Source organism: Mytilus californianus, unplaced genomic scaffold, assembly GCF_021869535.1.
Source record: "Mytilus californianus isolate M0D057914Y unplaced genomic scaffold, xbMytCali1.0.p SCAF_6, whole genome shotgun sequence".
NCBI classification, from domain to species: Eukaryota; Metazoa; Mollusca; class Bivalvia; order Mytilida; family Mytilidae; genus Mytilus; species Mytilus californianus.
In genome coordinates, this window is record NW_026262712.1 from 71,488,818 (window position 1) to 71,510,428 (window position 21,611).

At 32.2% G+C, this 21,611-nt stretch overlaps 1 protein-coding gene across 1 annotated transcript in view; it reads right to left on the bottom strand.

The window, feature by feature from the left end:
- Nucleotides 1-21,611, bottom strand: part of LOC127704608 (uncharacterized) — a 45,513-nt gene that overhangs the window by 6,835 nt on the left and 17,067 nt on the right. Inside the window, exons 6-13 of the mRNA XM_052208726.1 lie at nucleotides 19,176-19,329; nucleotides 18,382-18,522; nucleotides 15,142-15,287; nucleotides 14,050-14,165; nucleotides 10,368-10,465; nucleotides 9,301-9,366; nucleotides 7,796-7,909; nucleotides 6,234-6,329 (exon numbers count right to left, since the gene is read on the bottom strand). Of these exons, the coding sequence (XP_052064686.1) occupies nucleotides 6,234-6,329; nucleotides 7,796-7,909; nucleotides 9,301-9,366; nucleotides 10,368-10,465; nucleotides 14,050-14,165; nucleotides 15,142-15,287; nucleotides 18,382-18,522; nucleotides 19,176-19,329 (931 nt within the window). The remainder of the gene's footprint in view (nucleotides 1-6,233; nucleotides 6,330-7,795; nucleotides 7,910-9,300; nucleotides 9,367-10,367; nucleotides 10,466-14,049; nucleotides 14,166-15,141; nucleotides 15,288-18,381; nucleotides 18,523-19,175; nucleotides 19,330-21,611) is intronic.

Sequence of the window (21,611 nt, forward strand, 5' to 3'; positions counted from 1 at the left end):
GTTTAATTTTGGACCCTTTTGACCTCAATGTGGACAAAGTTGATAACGGGGCCCAAAAATCAAAAATCTAAATACATGGTTAGATTCAGCATATCAAAGAACCCCATATATTCAATTTTTGATGAAATCAAACAAAGTTTAATTTTGGACCCCGATTTGGACCAACTTGAAAACTGGGCCCATAATCAAAAATCTAAATACATGTTTAGATTCAGCATATCAAAGAACCCTAAGAATTCAATTTTTGTTAAAATCAAACTAAGTTTAATTTTGGACCCTTTGGACCTTAATGTAGACCAATTTGAAAACGGAACCAAAATTTAAGAATCTATTGAAGATTTCTTGCTATTGTGCAATACTGTGCAATAGAAAATTTCTTGCTATTGCACAATACTTATTATATAATAATTTACACATCCTGTTTGGTGTGTATCTCCTACCATATCATTATTATTTGATTTTAAATATAAATCAGAAATAACCAACTTAAAATGGAAAATTTTAAAAGAAACAAAAAAGGAAAAAAATAAAAAAAAGGAAAAAAAAATAAATCCCCCCACAAAATTTTTTGAACCCCCATTATGATTCATCACCCCCAAACTCAATCCCAGCCTTCCCTTTGTGGTATGGTACCTTGCAGTACAATTTCAGAGAGATCCATACACTTGAACACAAGTTATTGTCTGGAAACTAGAAAAAAATGTGTTTTTTGGCCCCTTTTTGGCCCCAAATTCCTAAACATTTAGGGCAATTACCCCCAAACTCAAACCCAGCATTCCCTTTGTGATATGGAACCTTGTAGTACAATTTCAGAAAGATCCATACACTTACACACAAGTTATTGTCATGAAACTAGAAAAATGCTTGTTTTTTGCCCCTTTTTTGGCCCCTAATTCTTAAAATTTGGAGGCAATTACCCCCAAAATCAATCCCAGCATTCCTTTAGTGATATGGAACCTTGTGGTACAATGTCAGAGAGATCCATACACTAACACACAAGTCATGTCTGGAAGTTACAAAAATGCTTATTTTTGGCCCCTTTTTGGCCCCTAATTCCTTTACTGTTATTACCATAATCCCCAAAATCAATCCCAACCTTCCTTTTGTGGTATTGAACCTTGTGGTAAAATTTCATAAAGATCCATTCACTTAAACTAAAGTTAGAGTGCGAAAACCAATGTGTCTTCGGACGACGACGACGACGACGCCAACGTCATACCAATATACGACCACAAAAATTTTTTTGGGGTCGTATAAAAATGGAAACAAAAAATTTGTACTTGATCTTAGTTTTGTGGTAATGAATATTGTGTATAGGTTTCATAATTTTTGGTTGGGGTAAACTTAAGTTACAGAATGGAAACTAAAAATTTTGCAATCTTTCAATTTATAAAGGGGCATAACTCAATAATGGTTAAAGTGACACTACCCAAATTCAACTTGATCTGCGTTTTATCAATGGAAGTCAAAATTAAACATTGCATTGTATAAAGCACTGATTGTAGTTGATTCAACTATAATCATGGACAAAGGAAGATAACTCCAATTTTAAAAATTACTTGATATTTAGAAGAAAATAAAAATTTTGCAATTTTTCATTTATAAAGGGGCATAACTCCAGAACGGTTAAAGTGACACCACCAATTTCACGAAAAATAAATGAAGAATGTGTCCATGGGATACAGATGATGCCCCCACTTGCATGTAACATTATAAAGGGACATAACTCAAGAAGGGTAAAAGTGATGCCACCTAAATTCAACTTGATCTGTGTTTTAAGGTAATAAGCATTGTGTATAAGTTTCATAACATTTGGTGAAGGCAAACTTAAGTTAGAGAACGGAAACTAAAATTTTGCAATTTTTCCATTTATAAAGGGGCATAACTCTAGAACGGTTAAAGTGACGCCACCAAAATTCAAACTTGATCTGTGTTTTGTGGTAATAAGCATTGTGTATAAGTTTCATAACATTTGGTTGAGGCAAACTTAAGTTAGAGAACAGAAACTAAAAATTTTGCAATTTTTCCATTTATAAAGGGACATAACTCTAGAACGATAAAAGTGACTCCACCAAAATTCAAACTTGATCTGTGTTTTGTGGTAATACGCATTGTGTATAAGTTTCATAAAATTTGGTTGAGGCAAACTCAAGTTAGAGAACGGAAACCAATTTTGGGACGTACGGATGGACGGACGTACGTATGTATGTACATACAGACGGACAAGGGTAAAACTTAATGCCACAACCGCTACGGTGGGGGCATAAAAATTTCATAGAGATCCATTTATTTAAACTAAAGTTATTGTCCGGAAACCAATGTGTCTTCAGACGACGACACAGACCACATCATACCATTATATGATCCCAAAAAAATTTTTGTCATTGTATAAAAATTAAAAACTTATGCTCTCTAAAGTTTCCTGTAAATGAATATCTCAATAATTTTATCATATTCTATCAATATATCCCTTCTTCTAGAGACATGAACCACAGTATAAAAACTAGAGGCTCTAAAGAGCCTGTGTCGCTCACCTTGGTCTATGTGAATATTAAACAAAGGACGAAGATGGATTCATGACAAAATTGTGTTTTGGTGATGGTGATGTGTTTGTACATCTTAATTTACTGAACATTTTTCCTGCTTACAATTATCTCTATCTATAATTAACTTGGCCCAGTAGTTTCAGAGGAGAAGATTTTTGTAAAAGATTACTAAGATTTACGAAAAAATGGTTAAAATTGACTATAAAGGGCAATAACTCCTAAAGGGGTCAACTGACAATTTCGGTCATGTTGACTTATTTGTAGATCTTACTTTGCCGACATTTATCGTTTTTTACAGTTTATCTCTATCTATAATAATATTCAAGATAATAACCAAAAACAGCAAAATTACCTTAAAATTACCAATTCAGGGGCAGCAACCCAACAATGGGTTGTCCGATTCATCTGAAAATTTCAGGGCAGATAGATCTTGACCTGATAAACAATTTTACTTCATGTCAGATTTGCTTTAAATGCTTTGGTTTTTGAGTTAAAAGCCAAAAACTGAATTTTACCCCTATGTTCTATTTTTAGCCGTGGCGGCCATCTTGGTTGGTTGACCAGGTCACGCCACACATTTTTAAAACTAAATAACCAAATGATGATTGTGGCCAAGTTTGGTTTAATTTGGCCCAGTTGTTTCAGAGGAGAAGATTTTTGTAAAAGATTACTAAGATTTACGAAAAATGGTTAAAAATTGACTATAAAGGGCAATTACTCCTAAAGGGGTCAACTGACCATTTCGATTATATTGACTTATTTGTAAATCTTACTTTGCTGAACATTATTGCTGTTTACAGTTTATCTCTATCTATAATAATATTCAAGATAATAACCAAAAACAGCAAAATTTCCTTAAAATTACCAATTCAGGGGCAGCAACCCAATAACGGGTTGTCCGATTCATCTGAAAATTTCAGGGCAGATAGATCTTGACCTGATGAACAATTTTACCCCATGTCAGATTTGCTTTAAATGCTTTGGTTTTTGAGTTAAAAGCCAAAAACTGAATTTTACCCCTATGTTCTATTTTTAGCCGTGGCGGCCATCTTGGTTGGTTGACCAGGTCACGCCACACATTTTTAAAACTAGATACCCCAATGATGATTGTGGCCAAGTTTGGTTTAATTTGGCCACGTAGTTTCAGAGGAGAAGATTTTTGTAAAAGATTACTAAGATTTACGAAAAATTGTTAAAAATTGACTATAAAGGGCAATAACTCCTAAAGGGGTCAACTGACCATTTCAGTCATGTTGACTTATTTGTTAATCTTACTTTGCTGAACATTATTGCTGTTTACAGTTTATCTCTATCTATAATAATATTCAAGATAATAACCAAAAACAGCAAAATTTCCTTAAAATTACCAATTCAGGGGCAGCAACCCAACAACAGGTTGTTCGATTCATCTGAAAATTTTAGGGCAGATAGATCTTGACCTGATAAACAATTTTACTTCATGTCAGATTTGCTCTAAATGCTTTGGTTTTTGAGTTATAAGCCAAAAGATGCATTTTACCCCTATGTTTTATCTTTAGCTGTGGCGGCCATCTTGGTTGGTTGGCCGGGTCACGCCACATATTTTTTAAACTAGATACCCCAATGATGATTGTGGCCAAGTTTGGTTTAATTTGGCCCAGTTGTTTCAGAGGAGAAGATTTTTGTAAAAGATTACTAAGATTTACGAAAAATGGTTAAAAATTGACTATAAAGGGCCATTTTCCCCTAAAGGGGTCAACTGACCATTTCGGTTATATTGACTTATTTGTAAATCTTACTTTGCTGAACATTATTGCTGTTTACAGTTTATCTCTATCTATAATAATATTCAAGATAATAACCAAAAACAGCAAAATTTCCTTAAAATTACCAATTCAGGGGCAGCAACCCAATAACGGGTTGTCCGATTCATCTGAAAATTTCAGGGCAGATAGATCTTGACCTGATGAACAATTTTACCCCATGTCAGATTTGCTCTTAATGCTTTGGTTTTTGAGTTATAAGCTAAAAACTGCATTTTACCCCTATGTTCTATTTTTAGCCGTGGCGGCCATCTTGGTTGGTTGACAGGGTCACGCCACACATTTTTAAAACTAGATACCCCAATGATGATTGTGGCCAAGTTTGGTTAAATTTGGCCCAGTAGTTTCAGAGGAGAAGATTTTTGTAAAAGTTTACGGACGACGGACGCAAAGTGATGAGAATAGCTCACTTGACCTTTCAGGTCAGGTGAGCTAATTAGCAACCTTCATGAATGTAAGATGACCAAATGTTTTAATGAATCTTCCCAACTCATTTCAGAGCTCAAAATAAAACTTAATGTCATTTAATAGAAGGGGCCAATAATAATGCACTGTTTTTGCAACACTGATAATAAATTTTGACTTACAAAATTCATGTTAATTGAACTGAGGAGTTCAAATTTATTGCAAATTGTTTTCAGAAAAGTGATAAAATATGAAATTTTGTATTTCAACTCCCAAACATGCAGAAAAAACACCTGATACATCTCAAAAAGAAAGCCATTAAAGTATATTGTTTCCATATGTTTACAGTACATAAGAAAAAAGAAATTCTATTCTGTAACATATGCTTTTAACAGAACTGTCACATCTTGATGAAAATTATTTCCTTTTTCAACTAAATAATTATCAAAATAAAGAAAGAGAGGTCCAATGTCCCCTACGTTGCAAATATTTTATCTGTCAAAGGGCAATAACTAAAATCAAAACTTCTTTATTGCTATCAAAAACTTTTCCTAAATATCTTAGCGAAATGTAGGCTTCAGGTGCTTACAATGCAATTTTCCATAAAACTGATATTTCGAAGGGCATAACTCTATTTAAAATAGTTCATTGGGACTGATTTTCGATCTTGTCTGAGAAGTTACTGATAGAAACCTATGATTAAATTTTTAAAATATCTGACAATAATTGTACATGCGAGAGCACATTTAATGCAATTTTCTATAGAATTTATATACCAAAGGTACATAACTCCTTAAAAAAATATTTGATCAGCTCTGATTTTTTATACATGTGCCAGACATTGCTGATATAAATATATATAAATTTGAGAGCACTAACAATGCATTTTTCAATACAATTATTATTTCGAAGGGGCATAACACTTTTATAAAAAGTTGATCTGCACCGATATTTGAACTTGTCCAAGACATTGCTGATATAAACCTTGATTTAAATTCATCAATTATAATTTGGCAAGAATTGTCCATGTGAAAGCGCTTTCAATGTAATTCTCCATATAATGAATATTTTCAAGGGACAAAACTTTTTTAATAGTTGACAGGTAATGATTTTCAACCTTATCCGATGCATTGCTGATATAAACCTTTAGTTTAAATTTCATAATAATCTTGCAAGAACTGTACATACGAGAAAGCCTAAAACACCAAACTGACGCCTGGCATTTCTATGTCCCCCGCAACTGATTTCTACATATAAGCCAAATAATGTCATTTTCTTATGGAGTCTTACTTCTGCTGTTGTTTTTTGGATGAAAATGTTTTCCTGTTTTAAGAATGCAAAACTTCTTCAAAGAGACTTCCCTTGAAGTAGGGAGTAAAGCCTGTCCCATTTTGTTTTCTATATTTACCATCTCTCCCAAAGACATTATTTTTATTAAACAAAAATACCATATATATCGGTAGTACTGGAAATATCATACCTTAGCTAAGCACCTTTTATACAGGTTATACTTGAAATGATGAAGACTATGGTAGGCACCTATGTAATGTGATGCTGATTTTCCTAACAGGTATTCCTACAAAAAATAATATACTTATGTTTTAACTGAACATCAGTAAGTGTGAGTACTCTCAAATAGGTACTTTATGTCTTAGTGGTTTTGTTAGTTGTTTTTTGTGCTTTATGTGGATCTGATGAGTCAAGCTCTTTCAACTGATTTTTATAGTTTGTTCTTCTGTTGTGCTGTTACACCTGTTCCATGTTAGGGGAAGTTGGGCATCCGCAAACATATTTAACCCTGCCACATTCTGTGTGTGCCTGTCACAAGTCAAGAGCCTGTAAGGGCTATTCCATTAAAATGTATGTGGGAGGGTAGGAAGGGACTTTCAAAATATCCCTACAACCAAGAACCATTTTTTAGATAATTTTGCATAATGGTAATAGACGCATACTAAAAAAAAAGACCCATGACCCACATTCAATAATTAAACTTCCTTTCCTACCCTCCCACATACATTTTAATGGAATAGCCCTAAATCAGCTGTTTGCCATTAGTTTCTATATATCTGATTTGTTTGTTTTGTACATAAATCAGACCTTTAGTTTTCTCGTTTGAAATGTTTTATATTTTGATATGTCAGGGCCTTTTATAGCTTGCTATACAGTATGGTTTATTTTATTGTTGAAAGCCTTTCTGTGATGTATAGTTGCTAGCATATATGTTATTTGGTCTCTGGTGGAAAGTTGTCTCATTGTTAACCATACCACATCTACTTATTCCAAATCAATGCTTTATAAAACTAACACTGGTATGCAACAAACTTGAGATTTCTTGTATGCTTAGCATATTCAAAGAAAACATGTGGGAGACTTTCTCAGAGAAACGCTTAAAATTTCATCATATTTCTATGCACAAAAATAACCTCATCATTCTATCTACTGTAAATTCAGAAATTATTGCGAGGTTTTTATTAATGCGAATAATGCGAATGCGTGAGTATCGCAATAATAAGAACTCGTATTTTGATATCTGATACATATATCGATCTGTATGCAGATTTTCCTTAAATCGCAATAATTAATCTTGCATTTTTGTCCATTTTTAAAAAATCGCAATAATAAATGCACGCAATAATTTCTGAATTTACAGTATAATATTTGTGTACATTAGGGCTGGACATTTTGTTGTCTTGGCTGATTTAATGCACAACTTGCACAGATTCAGGATGATGGTTAAACCCTGACATGGTGTAGACACTTGACCATTTGTGAGTACCCTACAGTACCTATAGATATCTATTCCTGAAGTACTTTGTGTTTTCTTGTATGCTGACCCATTTATGTTAACAATCTCCTTTTATTTCTAGCTAATGCTTTATTGAAAGCTACAGTGTAACTTGAGACATTTGCTTATAAGTACTGTGGTTTTTCATTGGTAGCTGTCTCAAGTCATAACATAACATCCAATATGTAAGTTATAAGTTTGTCAAATGTAACTTAAAATGTAAATGATGTGTATATAATAAGTATCAGTTTTCCTACCACACTGCCTTGCTGAGCTGTATTATCTGGAATTTCCTTCAACGTGGTTCTATCATAAGGTTGACCAAACAAGTGCACAGACTTTATGGCATTCTGTGTGGCATTCTCTGTAGCCTGTATAATATGAATTGATATTCCATTAATATAAAAGGTTAAAACAAGAGTGCACACACTGAAATGTCTTGCCTTTTTTACTAATCATTGATATTATGTTGATAGTCCTAAATATAAAGCTTTATTACAACTGTCACATAAACTAAACATTAACCAAATAAACTAAACATTGACCAATGAACCATGAAAATGAGGTCAAGGTCAGATGAACCATGCTAGGCAGGCATGGACAGCTAACAATTCTTCCATAAAACAAATATAGTTGACCTATTGCTTATAGTTTACAGACCAAAACACAAAAACTTAACACTGAGCAATGAACCTTGAAAATGAGGTCAAGGTCACATAAAACCTGTGTGACTGACATTTAGATCATAAAATATTTCCATACACCAAATATAGTTGAACTATTGCATACAGTATTAGAAAAAAAGATCAAAACTCAAAAACTTAACTTTGACCACTGAACCATGAAAATGAGGTCAAGGTCAGATGACACCTGCCAGCTAGACATGTACACCTTACAATCATTCCATACACCAAATATAGTAGACCTATTGCATACAGTATAAGAAAAACAGACCAAAACACAAAAACTTAACTATAACCACTGAACCATGAAAATGAGGTCAAGGTCAGATGACACCTGCCAGCTAGACATGTACACCTTACAATCATTCCATACACCAAATATAGTAGACCTATTGCATACAGTATAAGAAAAACAGACCAAAACTCAAAAACTTAACTATAACCACTGAACCATGAAAATGAGGTCAAGGTCAGATGACACCTGCCAGTTGGACATGTACACCTTACAGTCCTTCCATACACCGAATATACGAGACTGTAGAATGCTATATTTTTAGCAGACTTTAAAGTTTTATGATTTCTAGGACCAAATTTTTAGTTTTCACATTTTTCTTTTTCTGCCTCTGAACTTCCATTACTTTTTAAAATGGACATGTGGATATGAACACTAGAAGAAATTCTCATTGATGAAATTTACAGCATATTACATCTTTATATATGATTTGATCGAAGAGTCAGGGTATTTCTAGATAAATATTCTGCTTATTAGTCATTAAGGTCAGTTTTATTGGAAAATTACTCATACCCATACAAGTTCATCAGGAATGTAACTAGGGTCATAATAATGTTCAGTGTCTAGTTCTTCAGTAGACCCATGTTACTATCTTTTAACCTAAGAAAATCATTTATTAACATATATTTGAAATTTTCAAATAGGAAAGTTAATCATTTCACAAACTGATATATTGTCATCTTTTTTGTTGTTTTTGAACAGCATCATAAATCATATCAGACATGTAGTTTTGAGGTTATCTTATAAAGTATACCTGACACAGAGTTTTGAGGTTATAATATTTTACCTGACACAGAGTTTTGAGGTTAGGTCTGTCCACTTCTCTGATGTGAGGTCTCTTCTCAGCAGTTTTCTGAAACAAATATTACATGTTAACTATTCATAATTTACAACTAATTATTTTTTTTCTTTTATTATGACTATTATGTTTGTCTTTTTATTGAAGTTTACCTTAAGGTGGTACCCAACACTTTGACTAATATTAATTTGGCTCGTTTAATTTTCCTAAAATTTTGACAAAATGTTTACTTTGACCCTTTGACAAAAATTAAAAAAATTCAAATAATTTGAACCAATCACTTTATCAGAAAAATTTCACTGGTTATATAGCAGTTTGACAAACACTAATTTTGATCATTGAGAAGCTTAATATTTCCTTAACAATACAACGTGATTAAAACGTTTAGTTGATTTTTACAGAGTTATCTCCCTGTAGTGTTAGGTACCACCTTAACATGATTGGATGAAAAAAGAATGTACTAGTAATTAAGGTAACAGCTCTAATAAAATACATCAAAGTAATAAAACATTGTCAGGAGAATTTGGAGTTGATGGCAGATCTTCAATAGTCAGTGTTATTTTTTTTCTTTATTACAACTTTTTACACTGGGCAAGTAAGAGATTGAAAACAAACACCTGTTTTGTTATTGTTGAAGACTGTTTGTTGACCTCTAGATTTATTTTAAATTGTTGTACTGTTGGGTTACTCTCTCACTGATGTATACCTTAGATCACCCTTTTAAGGTTTAAAACAACTTCACCATACTAAGATTTCCTTGTTATACCATGTGCATACTGTACCTTATAAAGTAAGAAACATCAAGCATTAAATATCTGATTATCATATTCAGTCTTGCATCCTATATAGACTTCACTGCTGTATAGAGAGTACTTTAATTGTGAAAATATGCACACTGCAAACATATGTAAATCAAGTCTGTACACCAACCAAGCAGGGATAACTGCACTATTTCTGTACACCAACCAAGCAATATCAGGTGAATTCAAAAAAAAAATTAAAGGTTACTTATAAAGTTAGTATTCTATCATTATTAGCCTTTAATCAATACCAACCTTAAAATCAATCATCCATCTGACTTTACTGTTAATTTCTATCAGCTTTTTAGATATGATATCATCAATCTTTTTCAATGGTTTCAGATAGAAATCATCTGGAAAGAAATGGACGTTTTAGTTTAAAACATCTTTACCATACTGAACATTACAACATGACAAGACTGATATCCAAATATGGAACCTAAAAATAATGTGTACAATCTGATGGTCAAGGCTCTGTGTTGAAGACCATACTTTGACCTATAATGGTTTACTTTTATAAATTTTGACTTGGATGGAGAGTTGTCTCATTGGCACTCATACCACATATTCTTATATCTATATATGGTCAGAGTTCCTTCAATATATAAAGAATGTAAGATACTAATTTCTGTGTGTACAACATTTTTCAAAACAGTTATAAATGAAGTAAGGCATGTAAATTAAAGAATATACTAGCTATAGTGTGTAATATCATTAAATTGCACATACAAAATATTTTTGTTTAGAAATGATGGTAGTTATTTTAAGTTATTCACAATAACACTTTTTTCCATACTTAATGCAAGTTTTACAGTTGTTTGAAAGAAGAAGACTTCTACATTTATCCATTATTACATGATGTTACAGTGAGGTGGAAAAACATTTGATTCCTCTTGTCCCACACTTAGTATTTAAGGCAGAACATAATAAAAAATAAAAAAAATAAAAAATAAAAAAGTAACTAGATTTACCATGTTTACTGTGTTTGGTACTAGTTTCCCAGGTTTTTCGATAAAACATAATCACAAACTTAAGTAGTCTAGGATAATTATACTGCAGGCTTGTATGACAATTTTTTTTAAACAATGAAAACAAGTTTCCACAAATCTAACCTATTAGTCACAGTACTCAAATTACATATACATGTATTATGCAAAAATTGCAAAGGAAACCTATAGGTTTTCTTGGAGACTAAACAATTTGTAATTTTATAATTTGCCATTAGACACGTCTTTCAACATAGCTATGTATACTTAATTACATGTATACACAAAATGGTCACATTATATATCAACAGATTATTTTCAGAGAAAAAAGTTAAATGTATGGAAAGGTTGCATGTGACGTCTACAAAAAGTCTACTTTCAATAAAATGCTCCGCTGGGGCGCAGCTTGATACGACCGCAGAGGTCGAACCCTGAACAGTTGGGGCAAGTATGGACACAACATTCAAGCTTGATACAGCACTGAATTTGGATTGTAATTAAATATTTGACACAGCATAGGTTTCTCACACAGAATGAAAGTAGTCTAAGAACTTAAAATTTTTTAATTTACCTATTCAAACCATATCATTATTATTTGCTTTTATATATAAATCAGAAATAACCAATTTAAAATGGAAAATTTTAAAGAAAAAAAATTCGTAAGGGTTCCGCGGAACCCAGTGTCTCGCCTACTTTTGCTGTTAATCGCAGGCTCAACAAAAATGAGGAAAAAAATAAATAAAAATATTCCTCTCTATACTATCTTTTGATTGTAAGTAGCTTCTGTCCAAGTTTGGTAAAAATCCAGGATAGTTTATGAATCTAATAAATGTTTTAAAAACTTAAACTGCAGACTGTATGTAATGTTAACTGGAAGAAAAACAAAGTCCATTTATAAGTAAAATACGGAAAAAATCAAACAAAATTTTAACAAAATTTCCTTCTAGATACTAGCTTTTAATCATAAACAAGCTTCTGTCCAAGTTTGGTACAAATCCAGGATAGTTTAAGAAAGTTGTTAAAATTTTAAAAACTTTAACCACTGAGTGAATGTAATGTTAACTGGCAGAAAAACTAAGTCCATTTATAAGTAAAATACGGAAAAAATGGATTTTTTTTTTACAAAATTTACTTCTGGATACTATCTTATGATCATAAACAAGCTTCTTTCCAAGTTTGGTAGAAATCTAGGATAGTTTAAGAAAGTTATTGAAATTTTAAAAACTTTAACCACAGAGTGAATGTAATGTTTCTTGGCAGAAAAACTAAGTCCACTTATAAGTAAAATACGGAAAAAATGGAATTTTTTTTTTACAAAATTTACTTTTGAATATAATCTTATGATCATAAACAAGCTTCTGTCCAAGTTTGGTAGAAATCCAGGATAGTTTAAGAAAGTTATTAAAATTTCAAAAACTTTAACCACAGAGTGAATATTTGTGGACGCCGCCGACGACGACGACGCCGACGGAATGTAGGATCGCTATGTCTCGCTTTTTCGACAAAAGTCGAAGGCTCGACAAAAATGACATCATAGTCAGACTAAAGGTAAACAAAAAACCTTCATCAGCAAAATTTTATATTGGCAAATTTCCAATGAAGTTTATTATACTAAAATAATTGGCAAATTTCCAATTTACATAATTCAAACATAGTGCAGGTGAGATATTTAAATGAGTTTGAATTACCAACCTTACACTGCTTTTAAATAATGTTCTTTACTCAATTATTTGTCTATTAAAATGGAAACCCTAGTTTTTTAACCTTTTTTCCCCTTATTCCTTAAACGAAAAAAAATAATTACCCCTTTTTTGACCCCCCCCCCCCCCTATGATTCATCACCCCCCCTTCCCCCCCAAACCAAGCTCAATAACAGCCTTGCCTTTGTGGTATGGTACCTTGTAATACAATTTTAGAGAGATCCATACACTTGAACACAAGTTATTGTCTAGAAACTAAAAAATGCTTATTTTAAACCCCTTTTTAGGCCCCTTATTACTAAACGTTTTGGGCAATTACCACAAAACTCAATTCCAGCTTTCCCTTTGCGAAATGGAACCTTGTAGTAAAATTTCAGAAAGATCCATACACTTACACACAAGTTATTGTCATGAAACTAGAAAAATGCTTGTTTTTTGCCCCCTTTTGGCCCCTTATTCCTAAAATTTCGAGGAAATTAACCCCAAAATCAATCCCATCATCGACCCTTTGTGATATGGAATCTTGTAGTACAATGTCAAAGAGATCCATACAATAACACACAAGTTATGTCTGGAAGTTACAAAAATGCTTATTTTCGGCCCCTTTTTGGACCCTAATTATTTAACTGTTGGTACCATAACCCCCAAAATCAATCCCCACCTTCCTATTGTGGTATTGAACCTTATGGTAAAATTTCATAGAGATCCATTCACTTAAACTAAAGTTAGAGTGCGAAAACCATTGTGTATTCGGACGACGACGCCGGACGACGACGACGACGACGCCAACGTCATACCAATATACGACCACAAAATTTTTTTGCGGTCGTATAAAAATGAGAAATTAAAATATGTCACAGACATCAATTTCATACAAAATGCATAACAAGCATGGACTATTGTCAAAGTGTTAAAAAAATGTGAAGAAATAAAACAAAACATTAGTTATTCGAATTTTACAGATTAATTACCTTCACGTTAATTTTCACTTATATCATAATATTGGTACCTTTGAATATTATTGAAAACTTCGTATCAATGTGAACCAATCAACTTTTTTTTTGTATTTATTTGAATGTCTTTTCACAACAAGCATTTGAATTCACTGTGACATCAAAAACTATAGTTCAGTATTTACCCATACCCTTATGTCCAGTTATTTCGTTCCCCCAGTATCTCAAATATTTGTTATTATGCTTCATACAAAATATGTACAAAACTGAATTTCAAATATTTTATAAATATACTTACCACCACTTTCATGTATTGCTTCAAGAAAAGTTGGCTCCATTGCCTGACTTAGGAAAACTTGCATAAAGACATTAAACATGTCCGCTAAAGGATCTTTCTCATATTCTGTCTCTTTACTGAAAATATAGAGATCAACATTTAACATGTACGCTAGAGGATCGTTCTCATATTCTGTCTCTTTACTGAAAATAAAGAGATAAATATTTAAGATGTCTGCTAGAGGATCGTTCTCATATCTCTTTACTGAAAATAAAGATAAGCAATACACATGTCATGATGACCCTTCTCACACTTTACCAAAAAAATGGTTTAGATATCTTACCTCAAATACTCCATTATTTAACAATATGAATAAAGGAGATGTGATAATGACTGCCAATGAGACAACTATCCAACATGTTTAGTTTGAATACAGTAAGTTCACTGTGTGATCTGGGAAAGGTTTTTTTTCAGAATTTTACTACCATACATAAAAGCTAAACTTTATCTGTTACGCTTTTGTCATTAGGATCCATACATGAGGGAAAATAGCATTTTTAATCCTGATTTTATCACATATTTGTCCACAAAGTTATATCATATGAACACTTTAAACATGGAACATCACAAATCATCCTATTGTTCTCTAAATTTGATAAAGAAGTGAATGACATTCATAAATATTTTATTTAGGCCAGGCAGGTGATCCTGAAACCCCTTGTCTGTGTCCACTTAGCATGAAGAAAGATCTAACGCTACCAGATGCTTACAATCAAATCTAGAGTTTCTTGTAAAAAGTGCATTTATTGCAGTTTCCCCTCAAAATGCAGCATTTCTAAGTAGAGAGAAGAATGAGCATATTAATTAATCAATATAAAATGATGGCAAAATTTTGCACAATTCAATTTTTAGTTCAATTAAGAAGATATTTAACTTAATTTTCATTAGTTTCGTCTTTTCCATTCACAATGTAGGTGTTTTCAATAGCTTAAATTCAGAAATTAATTACTGGTATATCATGCAAACCAGTAATGTTAGACTACAATCCAAAATATTACTTGAAAGCTTTTTCCTTTAATATCTGAAATAATTATATAATAGTATTCTAAATACCCTGAATCTAGTTTTGGTTTAGGACGATCCTCTTCTAAGACCTGAACAATATATTGACTATCTTTAACTGTGGCACGAGTATGAGGAATCTGTTTAGTTCTCACAGATACATAGTTCTTCTCCATATTTGGTAGCCAACTGGAATACTGAAATCATATTCAATAACATTTTGAATGGTAATAACAAAAGACCTTTCACTACTTTTCCAGAGTGGCATGAAATTAATATAGAATAATTGCTTTTTATTTTTTGACACTGACTTTATCAGCAAAAAAATCAAGCAACCCAACTAGGGCGAGGTTAAATTCAAGCTGATGAAGTCAGTGTAAAAAACCAAATGACATTATTCTTTATATCAGCCATTTGTCTTAACAATATGTTTTATTGTGGATTAGAAAATGAAATAGGATGCAATAGTTAATACTATTTAATGCATACGCATGTTGAGCCTGAAACTCAAAAAGTTGTTGAAAAATATAAGATTTTAAATCTTGTAGAGTCCAAATAATAATACATTTCAACCATTGACTGTGCTTTTTCATTCTGTCTATTGTTTCAGTCTGTATATTGGGCTCTAGATTGTCTTTCTGTTATCTTTGTTGTTGGGTTGTTGTCTCATTGTCGAGTATCCACATTTCATTTATTTGTATGAATATGAGAGGAATACGACAACGTTGATCTAGAGGATCAACTTCATTCACCAAAATATTAATATGCATGTACATGTAAGATGATATCCTTTGTTGTCTTCTTGTCATTTTCTGATGTTCGTCCTTTTATTTTGAAAGGTAAAACAATTAGTTTTGTAAAGCAGCTTTACACAAAAGACAAAACGATACAGATAATACAAACAAAGATCAAACTAAAAATAAATGATTACCGTATTTTGCGGAAAATAAAACGCACCCCTAAATAAGGCGCACGGCCGTTTTTTGTGGGAAGAAGTGTTTTTTTCCTTACATAAAACGCACCTGAATATAAAGCGCACCCTAATGAAAACGTAGTATGCATTCTACTGACCTTAGAGTAATGAATGTTCACTCGCTTTTGTAACTCACTGCGTAACATGTTTCATTTCTATTTTCAGATTGTTGAGAAAGTTGAAAGGCATTTTGATTATATGTATTTGTTTCATATTAAAATAAAAAATGTTAATAAAATTATTATACTTTTCTTATTGTTTTAATGACGCCAGATTCATTAGTTGTTTTTGTCATCAATGGCCATGTGTTGACAGCGTGGGTGTCCATTGAACTTGTTGTTTTGATTAAAATTAGTTTGGTGTTGATTGCTCGTTAATTGTTTCAATTGGAATCAAGGATTTTAATCTTTCTTGAAAATGTATTCATTAAAGGTCACTCAAGCCATAAAACTGCCATTGTTTACCTTGATTATTACGTAATACCAGGTATACCTGTAGTCACATGTTAACTGGTCACGCATAAGTCAGGGGAAAACAAATTATCAAATTAAATTTGAAGAATTTTATTGTTGTCTATAAAAAAAAGTTTTAGTTTATTAGCTTCAAACATTTTTAAATTTAAACTTGGTTGAATACTACGAACAAAACCATTCAGTTTCTGCAAGTCATTGTCTATTTTTAACTGAAAGTGAGATGGGCCACGGAAAGGGGAATTCAAATAAGACGGCGATATATAAATGTCTTAGCATATTAAATTATGAAAATTAATATTCTTTTCTTCATTTCATACATCCGATAATATGTGGCTACAATATTTCATGAAGATATTTCATTTTGAAACACAATAAAACGAAAAGCAGTTACTCCTCAATAGTATATCCTGTATGGTACCTCTTTTCAATCACGCTTATCTTTCTTTGTTTATGAAACACTTTAAAGGGTTCATTTCAGCACATGGTTATCACCATCGTCATTAAAAGAGACTTGAAATATTGGAAAGAAACACAATCACTTCCTTTAATATTCCTTTAGGAGATTTTATTTAAAAACACATTAAAACAACAAACCATTACATATTTATTGTAAATACACAATTAATATCCTGTATGGTACCTCTTTCAAACACAGTTATCTTTCTTTGTTTATGTAACACTCATGGTTATCAACTTCGTAAGCCAACAATGAAATAAAGAACAAATGATAAAGTATATATATTTTTATTCATAACAAAATATGCCACATGAACAATTTATCAAGTCACTGCAAGCACTTGACAATCTGAAGGTCTCCATAAAAAAAATCCAGATATAATTTTTTTTTCACACTTGCCCTGAAACACTGAAAATATACGTACATAAAGCGCACCTGAGTATAACACGCAGGGACAATGACAGAGAAAAAAACCTGCGGCTTATTTAACGAATTTAACGGTAAATGATATGGAACATCGATGAGAGGAGACTCCAATCAATTTGACGTCTTTTTGGTAATGCATGAAGTCACATTGGATGTCAATGAGAGGGTACAAATTTTGGACACTGATTTGGGAACGTGACATCACATTGGACATCGATTTGAGGAACAGATGTCGATTAGAGACCAGACATCAATCTGAGTCTAACAAACATATTCTGGTTACAATTATATGCAGGATGCTGACCAGGCTTGAGTAAACATTATTCAGACATAGAATTGTATACTAGACTTGCAAATACATATAAATATATTAGCATGCCAAAGGTTAACCACTATATATAGCAGTAATACATTTTTGGTAATGCATGACGTCACATTGGATGTCAATGAGAGGGTACAAATTTTGGACACTGATTTGGGAACGTGACATCACATTGGACATCGATTTGAGGAACAGATGTCGATTAGAGACCAGACATCAATCTGAGTCTAACAAACATATTCTGGTTACAAATATATGCAGGATGCTGACCAGGCTTGAGTAAACATTATTCAGACATAGAATTGTATACTAGACTTGCAAATACATATAAATATATTAGCATGCCAAAGGTTAACCACTATATATAGCGGTAATACATTTAAGCATTATTTATCAGCCATTATTGATTTATTAACCTACTATTAAAATCAACCATGGTGTGACACTAGACCAGTATAATGGAAAGAATTAATTTCTTACATCTGTTTTGTGAATACTGTATATCTTTATGAACTGTCATAGGAAACCAGGATTACAAGAAAACATATGGTTCACAAGTAATCTTTGTTCATTGAACTTAAGCATCTTGCCAATAACTGTCCTTCTTACTTTGCTCAAACAAGCTATCAAGTATACTTACTGTTGATAAGGATCTATGTAAGATTTCTCCTTTCTCAACATATAATTCATATTTTCTCATCATTTTACCAGCTTCAATTTTCCAGATAGGAAATCCTTCAAAATTGTTGAGATCTTTTTTATTAATGACAAATGCACCCATCTGAAAGATATAAAGTAGATGACAATATAAAAACCTTCTTACACTACTGTTAAATTAAACAACTGTGACTAAATAATTGTCAGGACATACTATGATATTTAATATAATAACTGTTTTTGTGACTTTAAATTTAACATCTTCAGAAAAGAAATAAAAAAAAGTTACAAACTGGACCAACCTGTGAAGTTCAACTTCAACAGATATCATCCAAGAGAAAATTGTTGACAAAAATGTTCAATAACTGTGTTTACACTATAACAGAAACGTAGCAGTAAATAAATCATTAATATTCAGTTGTAGACATAAAAAAGAACGACATCAATATGAAACATGACCACAATTCTTCAATGAAAGTAGTTCATCTACAATATAACTAGCCTGTCAACACTTAGGATGTGAGTTTGCAATCAAGACAAAAATTAATAATATATCATTTTTATGTGGGAAATGCACTTGCTAAAATGACTGAATGCTTTCAGAAATTCATTGGAATTATTTACTTATCCGTAAATCTTCAGAATCTGTGATTTTCCAGGGGAGATAACTTTTGCACAAAGTGGAGATAACTAAACTTGGTATTGCTGTAAAGTAACACACTATGAACCATATTTTCTTCTTTTCTTTAATACAACTTAAAAGTTAAAAAGTGTTACCACAAGTGCTGGTGATGCTGTTGTATTTTCCTCGTCTGTATCTTCTGATGATGATTCCATTTCTGGACTAGGAACTCTGGGATATGAAACTCTTTCCACCCTTGGTGATTTAGCAGGTATAGGTTTTGCTGCTTTTGATGGTCGTTTTAGTTTTCTATAAATGAATTTTGAAGTTCCATTACATAAATATATGTATCTATATTATACATAGTTATCATATATCCAATATGTGCCTCACTTAGTCTTGGGCTATTAGATAATTAAAAATTCAGTTATTTGAAATATTCAGAGATGTATAAATGATTTGTTATCGTTTTTATTTCAATTGCATATATTTCTAAATACAATTTAAAAAATAAAACTTGAGGTTTGTATTTCCCCTCTGCTCTTTTCTTTAAAAAAAAATATTGTAAACTCATTATTGAAAGGCAATAACTCCTTTAAGGAGGTGTTTGACAATTTAGGCCCTGTTGACTTTATATTTGTCGACCAAGTCTTGCTGATTATTTTTGCTATTTAAATTTTCTCTTTACGTAGTAAAATTTTCAAGATAAAAAGCAAACATTATTAATATACTGCTTCGCTGAGCGCAGCTGGATACGCCTGTAGAGGTCCAACCCTGAACAGTTGGGGCAAAAATGGACACAATATTCAAGCTTGATACAGGTCTGAATTTGGATTTGACATATTATAGGTTTCTGAATAAATGTAGTCAAAGAACTTAAAATTGGTTATATGAATTGAATTTATATTCAATTAAAGATTTCTTGCTGTTGTGCAATACACTGTGCTGTTGCGCAATACTTAGTAAATCTGTTGTCAGACTATAAACAATTAAAGTTCAATTAATTCTCAATGTCATATTAGAAATTTATGAAAATGTAAAGGGAGCTTACATCAATAGATATAAACAATTCACCAAAGTTTCATGAGAATTGCTGACAGCATTTTTGAGTTATTGTCAGAAAACTGGAAAATCCCCCTTTTTTTAATGAATAAAACCCCATAACTCAGATATATAAAATGTAAAATTTATAAAATTCTAAACGGAGCTTACATCAATAGATATAAACAATTCACCAAGTTTCATCAGAACTGCTGAAAGCTGGAAAATCCCCCTTTTTTATGAACAAGAATGCACACGCTGAAATGTCTCGCCTTCTTTACTAATCATTGATATTATGTTGATAGTCCTAAATATAAAGCTTTATTACAACTGTAACATAAACTTAACATTAGCCAAGTAAACTAAACATTGACCAATGAACCATGAAAATGAGGTCAAGGTCAGATGAACCATGCTAGGCAGGCATGTACAGCTAACAATTCTTCCATACAACAAATATAGTTGACCTATTGCTTATAGTTTAAGAAAAACAGACCAAAAAAAACAAAAAAACTTAACACTGAGCAATGAACCTTGAAAATGAGGTCAATGTCAGACAAGAGTGGACACGCTGAAATGTCTCGCCTTCTTTACTAACCATTGATATTATGTTGATAGTCCTAAATGAAAGCTTTACTACAACTATTACATAAACTTAACATGATCCAAGAAAATGAAGTCAAGATCATATAAACCCAACGAGAAATACATGTACACCTTACAATCATTCAATACACTAAATATAGTTGACCTATTGCTTATAGTTTCTAAGAAACAGACTTAACCAAGAAAACTAAACATTGACCAATGAATCGTGAAAATGAGGTCAAAGTCAGATGAACCATGCCAGGCAGACATGAACAGCTTACAATCCTTCCATACAACAAATATAGCTGACCTATTGCTTATAGTTTAAGAAAAACAGACTGAAACACATAAACTTAACACTGAGCAATGAACCGTGAAAATGAGGTCAAGGTCAAATAAAACCTGCGAGACTGACATGTACATCATAGAATATTTCCATACACCAAATATAGTTGACTTATTGCATATAGTATAAGAAAAAAGACCAAAACTCAAACTTAACTTTGACCAATGAACCATGAAAATGAGGTCAAGGTCAGATGACACCTGCCAGTTGGACATGTACACCTTACAGTCCTTCCATACACCGAATATACTAGACCTATTGCTTATAGTATCTGAGACATGGACTTGACCACCAAAACTTAACCTTGTTCACTGATCCATGAAATGAGGTTGAGGTCAAGTGAAAACTGTCTGACGGGCATGAGGACCTTGCAAGGTACACACATACCAAATATAGTTATCCTATTACTTATAATAAGAGAGAATTTAACATTACAAAAAATCTTAACTTTTTTTTCAAGTAGTCACTGAACCTGAAAATAAGGTCAAGGACATTGGACATGTGACCTATGGAAACTTCGTAACATGAGGCATCCATATACAAAGTATGAAGCATCCAGATCTTCCACCTTCTAAAATATAAAGCTTTTAAGAAGTTAGCCACCGCCGGATCACTA